Consider the following 13,817-nt stretch of genomic DNA (forward strand, 5'->3'; position numbering starts at 1 on the left):
AGGGAGCAACTTCAAAAAATCTTAATACAGACTTAACTAAAGGTCCCAAAGGAAACTTTAATCCACACCTCAATGTTATAGCATATACCACAGTCCACCCTGGAAATTCATAAGAGGCTGATTCGTTAGAACTAGGAATTCGCATCTCTATCTCCTGTGGAATTTTGAACTCAACTCTAATACTGTCTAAATCCTCTTCCGTTAATACAGAAGCAGGATCCTTGTCTACTATAACCTCTTCCTCAAAAACTTTTTGAGTTTTACTTTTTGAACGGGTGGTTGGTAAAGGCTAACTTTAGATGGACTAATCATCTTTTGACCCGACGTTCCTTCAGATTCAGAGTAAGGTGAAACCCTAAGACTGGTGGTTTTCTCCCCTAGACCTCTTTCAAACATATCGTTGTTAGGAAACTCATCTCGAGTATCCATAATATCCTGATTCTCACTTGGAATAATTTGGGGACCGAAATTATATTCGTCCCTCTTGTTTTCTCTCTCAAACCTATCAATAAATTCTTCGGAAGAACCAAACCAAGCCATGATCGAAAACTTGAAAAAGAAGAAGTCAAGAAACGTACGGAAAGTCGAGTCGTGTTCTGGAAGTTTTAAGATAGTGGGTGGTTACAGTAAACCCATTAAAAAACCACCAAGGACTAAACAGTAAATTTGAAATTCAAAAGATAAAACTCCTTGGAAATCGAACTAATAAGAGTCGTTCGATCAAAAGTAACTTCTCGATAAATGGCGAAAACGGCGGTGTTACATTATTACATCTCCTTAAAAAAAAACTAGTTAGAATCGAAACACGATTCAACTTCTAAAATTGCGCCATTTTCCCTATAAATATACTGGAGAAAAACCAAAGAAATACCACTTCCAAAACAAAAAACCTCTATAGTCATGAGTTCTTCCAAAAATCCTATCGAGCCTGAATATCGAAAAATAATGTCCAAACCGCCAACCAAGTCAGATGAAGGATCATCTGAAATGGCAGAAGAACTTCAACAATTGAAGCTCTATCTCGACGGGTATGATCCATATCAACACGTCTCCGATCTGCAAGATTTGGTGATACGTTTAGATAAAGATCTCCATGAAGCAGAGAGAAGGATAATGGAGCTTACCCGAGCCTACAAATTGGTTGGACGGTCACTTTATCGGCTTCGAGACATGTCAAAAAATGCTGCTACGGAGGATGATCCTCAAAAGCTGCGACAAGCCTTACAAAACATCAATCTTTTTGTGAAGAATAATCTAGTTAGAATGCATTATGCCTTATGGCCAAGACCTTAAAGGCTTGAACAATTTTAACTATTTATAAATATTATTCCATGTTTATTTAACCTCTATCAAAGATAGCATTCTTAAACGAACTGAGAATTTTCTCGCTAGGTTCCAAATATATTCAATTTCTGTCATAGATGAAACTTTTAGGTGAAACAAAAATCTCACCATTAAAAGATGAAGCTTTATTAGAGGAAGACGAAGCTCTATTAGAAAAAGACGAAGCTTCCCAAAATTCCAAAATAATTCAACTCCAATAATTTAATATCAATTCTGATCAGTTAATCCTCGAGCAAACCAAAAGCATTCCAACTCCTCGAAAAAAGACGTGGATTAATGTTACAACCGTCCATCTACCCATTATCTATCACAACTTCCAAGGAAAAAGTAACTTCCTTCATATTTCATTCGTATAAATATGCAAAAGTAAAAATTAGCAGAAACCAATATTTTCCTCAAGAAATCTTCAAGGATGGATACTCCTAACTCTCCACCTGCAAAAAGATTTAGAACTGATGAAGTTTCTACTTCTAAAGAAGATGAAGATGGAAATGATCCCAGATTCAACCTCTCCCCTATAAGGGAAGATGTATACGAGGACGATCACCAGAAAACCATCAAATCTCTACAAAAGGCTTTGATGGAAACCAAAAGGAGACTTAAGAAAGCAACTGACAAAGTTCAAGACTACAGAAGACAACTCATGGTCTCAAAATATGCCATACAAGGCGTTCGATATATGTCGTGGGGCCGACAAACAAGTAGTCATGATCCAGATAAATTGCACGAAGCAATCACTGAGATCACAGTACAACTTGGATCTGTTGTAGATGGAATAGACAGTGTTCTTTACACCCTAGATTAAAATTCCTATCCATTTTCTTTTTTCCAATTTTATTTCAAGAAGATTTCTACGAAATTCCATTTCATTTACAACGAATATAAAAGGCGGGATATTTGAATTGTTTATTTCGAAATACGAAGAGACACCATGATCTCTAAAAACGGTGTAACCGTTAAGCTTCCCCACGTTCTTCAGGAATAACTGCTTCTTTGAATGTGAGTCTTTCGTCTGTAAATACACGACAAGAAGGAGGGAGAAGACATTCCTTCTTCCTTCCAAAAAATTCCTCAACACCTAGCAAAATGAGTTCTTCTGATTCCACTCCTGTAAAAAGAGCATTAGACGAGAAAGAGAATCTCATTCCTTCCAAACGGGCAAGAAACGAAGACCCTTCATCTTCAAAAAAGGCAGAGGCCAAAGGAGAAGGATCCACATCTCGAAATAACGACGAACCAGACGATTCAGTCATTGAAATATTTGTAATATCTGAAGAATTGTACGAGGAAACCCTCAAAACTCCATCGAAGACTTAAAAGGACTTCTTGAGGAAGCCGAAAGAAATCTGCAAAACGAGTACGAACGAAACCAGTCATATACTGATGTGCTTCGAGCGGCCAGAGATGCGCTGAATCGAGTTCGTGATAACGCTTGGGGTCATTCTCGAAATCAGAACGTTTATCGATTACCAGAATCTCTTTTAGATCTTGCAGCCCATGTTGGGAATGCAATGAATATCATAAATGATGTTATTCGCACCTGGGCTCGTTTAAGAGTTATACTATTGCATATTTATTCCCATGTATGAAGTATTTACGTTTTATCTTGACAAAGATATTTTCATTGTTAATCTCATTGCTCTGAAATTACAATTGCAGAAATACTTCAACAGTCAAAAAATGCAAAAACTGCAAACAGAGATGATGAGACGAAGAGCTCTGAAGAAAACGCAACCCCAAGCAAAATATTTTTAAGTTTAAATCAAACTTAAAAATAGGGGGCAAAGTGTAGGGGTCAAAGTCAACCTCAACAAATTATATGGGTCATGTTCAACCCAAACAACATAAAAGCCCAACAGAGGCTAGGGCCCCGAAGCCCAACAACGTAAAGCAGACCAGAACTCACAGTCCAAAAAGGACTTGGTCTTATCAAGGCAATACGAAGCCGATGCAAATAAGGCCGAACCAATAACTAAGGGACGAAGCCGAAGATAAGGCAATTCCTTGTTAAATAGTAACAGCCAAAACTGCTGCAAACTACTACAAACTCCTCCAAACTACCATAAACTCCTCCAAACTGCTATGAACTTCTCTAACTGCCACAACTGCTGGTAACCGCTCAAGAAAAGCATAAAAGGAGTTCATTAGGAGGGTGGAAAGAAAAAAAAAGGAGGGGGGATTCAGATTTCTTACTCACACTGTATTCACAAGTGATAAATAAAATACCATATCATTTTGCATCGTGGATCTAGGCTCAAAGCTGAACCACGTAAAATCTCTCTGTTTTGTCTTATATTTGCCCACTCATTCTCCACTATTCGATTGTTGATAATTTACATCAACAGTTGCTTATTAGGATTCCAATAGTGGTTGGTGGAATGTCCCTTTCCTACACTCTCTGTTTTGGTAGTAAGAGGTAGAGGCAATCATGTGTCAACCTGTTCTGTATTATTCAATACCTGATAGACTTTACTGGACAGGTACACAAGATGGGTGTTTCACTATGCAAAGTGCCTACTATAAGGCGGTTGAGCTCAGTTTAAGATATCGAGCTTCCTCATCATCTTCTGCAGTGTATTGTCCTTTGTGGGATCATTTATGGGCTATGCAAATTCATGAATCAACCAAGATTTTTCTTTAGCGTGCTCCCAATGATGGATTGCCTACAAAGGTTAACTTGAAGAACCTAGGTATTCTACAGGATGATTTATGCCCAATATATCTTCGACATCAAGAAACTGTTTTACATGTGTTATGGAATTGTCCAATGGCTAGTGATGTTTTCTCTTGTGGGTCTCCAGTTCTATATAGTTTAAGAGGTCATTCCCTTCATTCTTAGGTTTGTGGCAGCCTATGGTTGTTGGTTTACAAGACAACACTTTAGCAAGTCTTGTTTGTTTGTTCAAAGGTATTTGGCGTTGTTGAAAAAAATTTATACATGAGAGGGTCTTTGAACATCTATTTCAAGTTTTTATTGTTGCTCGGGGTTACTCTATGGTTTTTATTGAAGTCGCTGATACGAATCCTTCTGATCATGGTGTAAATGCTCTAGGTGGTCCACTGTCACAAAGATGGACACCCCTAAACCAGGGCTTTGTTAAACTTAATTGGGATGCCTATGTCTGGTCTACACTCTCAACTACCGGATTGGGGTTTCTACTCAGAAATGATTAAGGAAGATTTCTTGCTCTTGCCAGAGTTTCTCGTCCAGTTGATCTTGATCCAACTGACGCGGAGGCTCTAGCTTTCCTTGAATTAATTAAATTTCTAATATCTTCATGGTGTCTTGGGAAATTAGTGCTTGAGGGTGATTCCCAACTAGTGGTGGACGCTATTCATAAATGAACTGATTATTTACAAAGTTTGAGAGGTATGCTTGCTGAGACAACCTAGCTTTTATGTTGGCATGAGTTGAAGAGAAATTATGGGGATTGACTTGATTGGAGGAGATAATGCAGGAAAAATATTTTATACATAATTAGCTTACTGTAATCACGTAGTTCCTACCATAGACAGTGTACATACCAAAAATAGTTTATTTGACTTTCACTTGTATTGATCTATATATAGGTATGTAAATCATTGAGTTGAAAAATGAATGAAAAGAACAGATTTCCTCCTATCTTCTCTGTTCTACATGGTATCAGAGCAGTTAAAGCTCTAAACATTCTTCTTCAATGGTAGACCATATACCCTCCACCACCGACCATGGAGAAAACTCTTTGAAATCATCCATGGTAACCCAACCAAATATTGAAGATCTGACATCCCGAATGACCCAACTATTGACCCAAACTCCCACCCAAATCATCGAGTCTTCCGCTGCACAGATTGGCATCAAGTTGGATGGTACCAACTATGCTTTATGGTCCCCAGGTTGTTGAGATGTATATCTCAGGCAAAGATAAGCTGGGATATATTAATGGCGATCTACCAGAACCTCCACAAACTGACTCCAGCTTTCGAAAATGGCGAACTGAGAATTCTATTGTCAAAGGGTGGCTTATCAATACTATGGATGCACCCTTAATCAGCAACTTCATTCGCTTCCCAACTGCAAAAATGGTATGGGATTCGATTGCTACAACTTACTTTGATGGAAATGATATTTCTCAGGTTTATTATTTGAAGAAAAGGTCCACTGGCTGCGACAAAACGGAGGCCCCATTGAAAAATATTACAACGACCTGCAAGGCTTATGGCGTGAGATAGACTTTCGACGTCCGAACCCAATGACATGTGCTGATGATATTAAAAGTTATAACTCCTTATTACAAGAAGATCGGGTTTATATTTTTCTTGATGGGTTGGATGATCGATTGGATAAAATCTGGAGTGACGTGCTACAGCTCAACCCGTTTCCTTCGGTCGAACAAGCCTATGCACATGTTCGAAGAGAAGATATCAGGCAATCAGTAATGATCAATGGCACAGAAAATTCCATTGGGGCAGTCATGGCTTCTCGAGGGGTTAAGGCTGGGCAATCACAATCCTTGAACCTAAAATTCAACACACCTGATTCCTCTACTTCAGGCATGGGCAAGAATGGTGGAACATCCAAAGTGAAACCTGAGGGTGGTGGTTGCGCACACTGAGGAAATCTGAAACATACAGGTGGAACTTGCTTCAAACTCAACGGTTATCCCGAGTGGTGGACTGAGTTTAAAGCAAAAAAGCAACGTGAAGCCGCTACACACAACAACCCTGATCGAGTGGCCATGATGACAGCTGATCCACAGTTATCTCTCATATCTCAAGTAGATACACCACCTGACTCCTCTTCTTCAGGTAACCGTGGCTTTGCACTATTGGGTTCTAACCAGAGTGACTTTCATGGCTGGATTATTGACTCCGGAGCAACCGATCATATGACTTTTAGTCAAAATGATTTTACTGCATTCACTCAACCCCGAAGAACTAGTATTGCCAATGCAAATGGGGTTGCATATCCAGTTACTGGGGCAAGAACCGTGAAGCTATCACCTTCTCTTTCTTTATCTAATGCAATATTGGTTCCTTCACTTTCTAGTAAATTGTTATATGTTGGTCAAGCCACCGAGGAACTTAACTGTGTTGCTCTAATCTACCCCAATTTTTATCTTTTTCAGGATATTCTCACCAAGGAGATCATTGGGCGTGGTACTAAGAAAGGGGGCTTGTATTATATGGATGATTTCAGTTGTGGAGCTGCTCATACTATGCATCAATCTCTCAGTAGCAAAGAAAGACAAATTTGGCTTTGGCACCGACGGTTGGGGCATCCTTCTTTTAGTTACATGAAACATTTATTTCCGGCATTATTTTCTGATGTTCATGACTCCAAGTTGAAATGTTCGACTTGCATTTTAGCAAATATTCATCGTGTTCCGTTTTCCATTAGTTTGAATAAAAGTAATGTTCCCTTTGCTCTAGTTCATTCTGATGTTTGGGGACCTTCCCCGATCACTACAATATCTGGCAATCGTTGGTTTGTTACATTCGTTGATGACTGTACTCGCATGACGTGGCTATATCTGTTAAGAAATAAATCGGATGTTCTTCATATATTTCAATTATTTCATGCCATGATTCAGACTCAATTTTCAACAAAAATACAAATTCTACGTTCAGACAATGGAGGTGAATTTGTGAATCAAAAATTCCAAGCCTACTTTCAGCTTCATGGTATCCTCCATGAAACCTCGTGTGCTCAAACGCCTCCACAAAATGGCATTGTTGAACGGAAGAACAGACATATCTTAGAAACTGCACGTGCTCTTTTATTGGGTGCACATGTACCACAACGATATTGGGAAGCAACGATTAGTACGACAGTTTATCTGCTGAATCGTATGCCTTCGAAAGTGTTACAATTTGAAACTCCACTACAAGCTCTCTCGCATCATACCCATGTACCATCGGTCTTATTGCTTCCTCCTCGTATCTTCGGGTGCGTTGCATTTGTTCATATTCATAAGAATCAACGGACCAAGCTTGATCCTTGTGCCATTCGTTGAATTTTTTTGGGTTATACTGCACAAAAAAAGGATATCACTGCTATCATCCTAGCACCAACCGTACGTACATAACTATGGACGTCACTTTTGTGGAATCTGATATTTTTTTCTCCCCTGAGAATCTGATTCTCCTCTTCAGGGGGAGATCCGAGATGAAGAGAAAAATCAGAGTTGGTGGAATTGGCCTAGTGAAGAGTCAAATACACAGACATCTCCTCAAGAATATGAGAGTGAGGGTGGATCTGGCAGCAATATGAGTATGAACCAAAATGAAGAATTTGATGATAAATCTGGAGAATTTTTGCAAGAAGTCAATACCCCATCTGGAGATTTTTTACAAGAAGTCAATACCCCCCTCTCTTTAGTATCTATGGACCCAGCTCCTGAGAATATTCCTGAGGTAAGTACCACTATCCAACATCTCACTGATAATTCTAATGACTTGGATAACTCTGTCAATTACAGCTTACCTCTTAGACATAATAGGGGCAAGCCACCAGATCGATACTCTCCCACTTTTGAATCAAGAAAGTCTAGGTACCCTATTGCAAACTATGTATCAACAACAAAGCTATCAGAACCTCTCAAGGCATTTACACACAATTTATCCTCGGGTTACATTCCAAGTAATGTCCAAGAAGCCTTGACAAATTCAAAATGGGTTCATGCGATTCAAGAGGAGATGATGGCCTTGCAGAAAAATAATACATGGATTCTTGTTCCTTTACCTATAGGAAAACGTACTGTGGGGTGTAGATGGGTTTTCACCATCAAATACAAGGCGGACGATACCGTTGAGAGGTATAAGGTGCGGCTGGTAGCAAAAGGGTATACACAGACTTATGGCATGGACTATCAAGAGACTTTTTCACCAGTGGCTAAGTTGAATACCGTCAGAGTTATATTGTCTCTTGCAGCCAATTTCGATTGGCCACTACATCAATTCGACGTAAAAAATGCGTTCTTGCACAGTGATCTTGAAGAGGAGGTTTACATGGATATTCCACCGGGATATACTACATCCACTGAGAATGGAGTAGTGTGTAAACTACAACGAGCTCTCTATGGGCTAAAACAATCTCCTCGAATGTGGTTTGGTCGTTTTAGCTTAGCCATGAAGAAATATGGTTTTCAACAGAGCAATGCCGACCACACTTTGTTTCTTAAACATCGATGTGGTAAGGTAACATCACTTATAATCTATGTTGACGACATGATTATTACCGGTGACGATGTGGAAGAAATTGCAAGACTTCAAGAACAATTGGCAAAAGAGTTTGAAATGAAAAATCTAGGAGGACTTAAGTACTTTCTTGGCATTGAAGTACTAAGATCAAAATAGGGCATATTTCTATCTCAAAGGAAATATGTGCTAGACTTACTATCAGAAGTTGGCTTGTTGGATTGTAAGCCAGAAGACACTCCAATTGCACAGAATCTCAACTTAAGGGAACATACAGACTCATCGCCAGTAAATAAAGAGCAATATCAGAGACTAGTTGGTAAGTTGATTTATTTATCCCATACCCGTCCTGATATCGCTTATGCCGTTAGCTCTGTGAGTTGATTTATGCATTGTCCACGTAAAGTTCATATGGAGGCTGTATTAAGGATTGTACGGTACTTAAAATCCTCACCAGGAAGAGGATTGATGTTCTCAAAAAATAATCATTGTGATATTGAAGGGTACACGAACAATCATTATAATAGTGAAGGGTACACAGATGCTGAGTGGGCAGGAGATATTGACGATAGAAAGTCTACATCGGGCTACTTCACATTCGTGGGAGGTAATTTGGTGACTTGGAGGAGCAAGAAGCAAAAGGTAGTAGCATTATCAAGTGCCGAAGCTGAGTTTAGGGGGATGGCAAAAGGGTTGTGCGAGCTTCTTTGGCATAAATCTTTGGCTTAAAAGATTGTTAACTGAAATCGGCATGGCTCCTCGATTTGAGATGAATCTATTTTGTGACAATAAGGCAGCTATCGCAATTGCACACAATCCTGTCCAGCATGATCGTACAAAGCATGTCAAAATAGATAGACATTTCATCAAACAGAATCTTGAAGACAAAGTCATTAAGTTTCCATTTGTGAAATCAGAAGACCAACTTGCGGACATTCTCACTAAGGCAGTTTCAAATAAAATCTTCTTCAACTCACTTGACAAGTTGGGCATTAGAGACATCTATGCACCAACTTGAGGGGGAGTATTGGCATGAGTTGAAGAGAAATTATGGGGATTGACTTGATTGGAGGAGATAATGCAGGAAAAATATTTTATACATAATTAGCTTACTGTAATCACGTAGTTCTTACCATAGACAGTGTACATACCAAAAATAGTTTATTTGACTTTCACTTGTATTGATCTATATATAGGTATGTAAATCATTGAGTTGAAAAATGAATGAAAAGAAAAGATTTCCTCCTGTCTTCCCTGTTCTACATTTTAGAACATGTGGAGGAATGGATAGTTCACTTTGTGCGGAGGATTGGCTATGCTCACACTCTTTCAAGATCAGCTCTTGCGGATCCTCCTTTTAGTTGGTTCCTTGAATAACCAAATTCTTTGTGCATGTTTGTTGTTGGACATCCCCAGGTTTGGTGATGTCTGATAGGCCTGGAATTCATCCTTTTTTTGCATGGTTTGATGTCATCTTTATGGAGGATCTTTACTCGAGAGGTGTTCAATTGGGAACACTAGTCCTGTTTTGTAATATTGTTTGGATCTATCTATGGATTCTCAGGGTTATTGCCCTTGAAAAAAAATAGTTATTCTGATACATTTGTTATTAAATAAAGAATCTATAAGTAATCAAAAAGTGATATGTGAGTATATAAAATATGTTAAAGAGATTTGATGGGAATGCTTCACAGATGGTTATTTGTTTTTTTTTGAAATATTTTGAGAAAATGTGCTTTTCATTGAAATTGAATCTTAGACACACATATGCCTAATCCATCTAATCACAAACAAGTCACTTTCTTTGGTAGATGGTTATTAGTTATGGGATGGGAGGGGCTCAATTCCGGCTCCAATTCCATCCCAAAAATCATGTTAAATCATGATTTTTTTATTTGAAAATGACATATTAGAATTTAGAAGTAATTAGTGTTTATGGTTTAGAGTTAGTTTATGATTTAGGGTTTAGGCCTTAATTTTTAGTTTTTAGGGTTTAGAGTTTATGATTTAAATTTTAGTTTTTTTTTTCAAAATCTACTATATTATAACATTATTAACACCAAAATACTCAATCTCCCATTTTAATTTATGATTTAACATAGTTTTAATAGAGAATTGGAGTCAAAATTGGAGCTAAGAATTGGCGGAGCCTCTATCACGTTAGTTATTATCACGTTAATTCATGTTATTGGGTAGGTCAAATCCAATATCCACTAAGCCAATAATCAACTGCCACCTGGGCCCACACGAGAGTCATGACACACCATAATCCAGTGGCCTTCTTCGCATTCCAAATCCTTTAAGCTTTTTTCAGTTTTTGACAACTGCCCCTTCCAGTCAACCAGATCAACGAGCTTTAGCCTCCACATTCCTCCATCTCTGAGCGAAATCTCAGACTTGGGAGGTTTCTTTGAGAGGAAGCGATATGTGTCCGTTGAGGTTCATTATGACATTCCTCTATGCAACTCTTGTTGGCTTTTTCGTCCTCAAAAACCTCAAATGTCAACAACCCATCAACGTCACCTCCTTGAATCATCCAATTAACGGATTCTCTAAGGTACCTTCTAGGAGTTTTTCGTGTTTTTGTTTTCAATTTGATATGATCTCTTTCTGGGGCCTCATTGTTTTGTATAGTTCAGGTTTGGTCGATTATGGAATCGGGTTGTTGGGATTTTGTGGATATGGCTAGTGGTCGCTACCTGTGGAGGCATTTGACCTCATCATCATTGTCTCCCAAGCGTTCCAGTTGATTTGATTTCTTTAGTTTCAAGATTGTGCCTTTCAGGTCTATATTTTCTTTGTACTAAGTAATTGTGAAATTGATTCCTTTTGGGGATCTCTTTATCGAATATTTCATTAGATACATGAAATACTTGAGCTGTTGTTGTATAGATCTTGCTTATGTTGTTGTATAGATCCAAGGCTATTCGGATACTGATGTTATGTCGCATGCTTAGTGTATGCTTTTCAATTGGGATTAGCCAAGTCTTGAGGTTGTTCTCATGTTCAGCCCTGTCTTATAATTCCATAGAATTTTAGTGTCTGCTTTTTAATTGATTGATTAGCCAAGCCTTGAGATTGTTCTCATCCTCTGTTCTTGTAATTCCATAAAATTGTCAAATGTCTGCATGAAGGGTTTGTGTTGAAAGATATTCCAAATGAAGATTAGTGGGACTGATAATAAATGCTTGGGGTTATGTCTTCTTGTTAGTGTTCTAATATTAAGCAAGAAACACGATAAAATGTTACCATCATTTGAGATTGTGTTGCAAAAGTGTGCATTAGTGTTAATGGTTTATCACCCCACTGTATGTTTATAATCTCTTTGAATCTATTAACAAGTCCTGTTTATCAATTTTTTGTATAGCAGGATGTAAATTTTTGTTGATGTCATGCACTTATTCGTTGTTGGACAAAGAATTGGAGGTATTGGAGTATATTATTTCTAATGGATTTGGAACAATTGGTTCGATGTTTCTCCTTTTGTTTGAAATACCAATTTTTTTACATTACAATTTTTTAGGATATATTTACATTACATGATATAACATAGACTATCATATTTTTGTGTAATAGCTTACGGTTTCCATTTACTGGAGAATTAATGAACAAGCAAAAATGTGCTGCCGTGAAGTTTGAAGTTGATAGCCTCTCTCACCATGCTAATATGTTCTTGCCAGCATATTGCAGAAGTCTAGTTTAAACTTGGTATTAAGATCGCTTGGAGTTGGATTCCTTTGCACTTCGCATTGCTCTTGTTTCAATTCTAGCATGAAATAATGGAGATACGATTCACTCTGTTTTGGAGGAAAGAATCGCTTAATTTCATAAGGGTAAAGGAGTCTTAAAGATATTCCCAAAACAAGTAATTAATTTGATGTGATCATGTAATATCCTTTCAATATCTCATCTACTCCTTTTAAAGGAAAGTAAATTTCGTATCAAATGACTTGAGTATTATTTGTTTTCGCATTTCATTTTTATGATCATACTGTCATCAATTTCTATTGAATTCATAGACTTTCTCACTAATGCAAGTCATATCTTTTTAGTTCATCATCTTCACTTCTTACTCTCATATACAAATTATCTCGATTCTCCTCACCACCGCATCATTATCTTTACGTTGTACCCACTCATACCATCTTAAATAGTTTTCTCACAACTTATCATCAATGAGAAAATCTTTAAGATGGTATAGACAAGTATCACGTAGAGATAGCGGTGAAAAATCAACTAGAATTAGTATGATGGTTTAATGCTATGACATTGAAGTGAAAACTTCAATTGTAACTTGTAGTTTAAATGGGCATGGCAGCACCCAACAAAATCGCTTGTTGTGGGGCAGCTTTTAAATCTTTTTATGGAGTTTGAATAAACTTGCGTACGCGATGATTAACCTTCCAGTTTAGCAGAAGTATGATCTTGTAATATATGTAACCGTTAGGATATGATTTAATTGTAATGATTTGTCAGTCAAGTATTGAATGTTTTTTTGTATGATTAGCTTAAATATTACGGTGAACTATTTCTCAACAAAATAGACTAGTCATTCTGCAAGTTGCCCAAGCTTGCCTGAACACATGAAGGTGTGGTCCATGGATGACCTTCTCTCCTACAGTGAAGGAAATGAGAGTGTCTGAAGGTGCAGATAATGAAGGCAACTTGAATGTAGGAAATGAAGGTAGCTTTACCTTCAAAAGGTAGGTAGCTAACTTCCCCAAGTGGCAATGAAGCCTACAACCTCAAGAATGTCATATTAATATCTTCAATACCAATTTAGTTGTCAATTTTGAAAACGAATGTCACAATGAAATTTGTCAATGACTGAAGCACCAACGCAAATAATGTCAACCTACAAACCACCAAATCTCCTCTATTTGCAATCATAAACCAAACCTTAAACAAGAAGATTAAGTGCATGAAGCATTTTGCATTATCAAGATCTCAATTCTACTATGCAAAGAATGGAGTTCTTTTTGTACTATCTTAGAGGCAATCCTTTTGTGTTACCAGCAATTATTTTAGATTTCATCGTAACCACAACAGAGTGATACAATTGGACACAACAAATTCTTGAAGACAAATATAATTCCATAGATTGATAGTCATGGGCACAAAAGTCACAATTAACAATATGAAAAATAGAAGCATATATGTTGGGATGGAATACAACACAGGAATACGCACGGTTTGAGGATTAGTAATATATGAAAATATACAGACATGCAGAAGTACATAGAACAAATTGGGAATGTCGACTGTTACTATTGCTGCTACTGCAATAGGTGTTG

The 13,817-nt window shown here is 37.7% G+C and overlaps 1 protein-coding gene across 2 annotated transcripts; it reads left to right on the plus strand.

Annotated features, from left to right (window-relative positions):
• Positions 1-10,842: 10,842 nt before the first annotated feature.
• On the plus strand, positions 10,843-11,532 carry LOC119982484. Of its 2 annotated transcripts, none has more exons than XR_005464417.1 (2): positions 10,843-11,080; positions 11,158-11,532. XR_005464417.1 is itself a non-coding variant. In XM_038825893.1 (2 exons), exons 1-2 carry the CDS (start codon positions 10,949-10,951, stop codon positions 11,271-11,273), a joined length of 243 nt encoding a protein of 80 aa, XP_038681821.1. In that variant the 5' UTR covers positions 10,843-10,948; the 3' UTR covers positions 11,274-11,532. The 2 variants fall into 2 exon arrangements, 1 of the variants encoding a protein (XP_038681821.1); XM_038825893.1 differs by having other exon boundaries at positions 11,163-11,532.
• The last annotated feature ends 2,285 nt before the right edge of the window (positions 11,533-13,817 follow it).

The sequence above is a fragment of the Tripterygium wilfordii genome, chromosome 2, assembly GCF_013401445.1.
Source record: "Tripterygium wilfordii isolate XIE 37 chromosome 2, ASM1340144v1, whole genome shotgun sequence".
Classification (NCBI taxonomy): Eukaryota; Viridiplantae; Streptophyta; class Magnoliopsida; order Celastrales; family Celastraceae; genus Tripterygium; species Tripterygium wilfordii.

What these genes read in the sequence shown, in the direction of transcription:
- LOC119982484 (XM_038825893.1), top strand. Translation starts at nt 10,949, where the DNA reads ATGTGTCCGTTGAGGTTCATTATGACATTCCTCTATGCAACTCTTGTT. An exon ending in CAATTAACGGATTCTCTAAG is followed by an intron (nt 11,081 to 11,162) that starts GTACCTTCTAGG and finishes TGTATAGTTCAG; the next exon opens with GTTTGGTCGATTATGGAATC.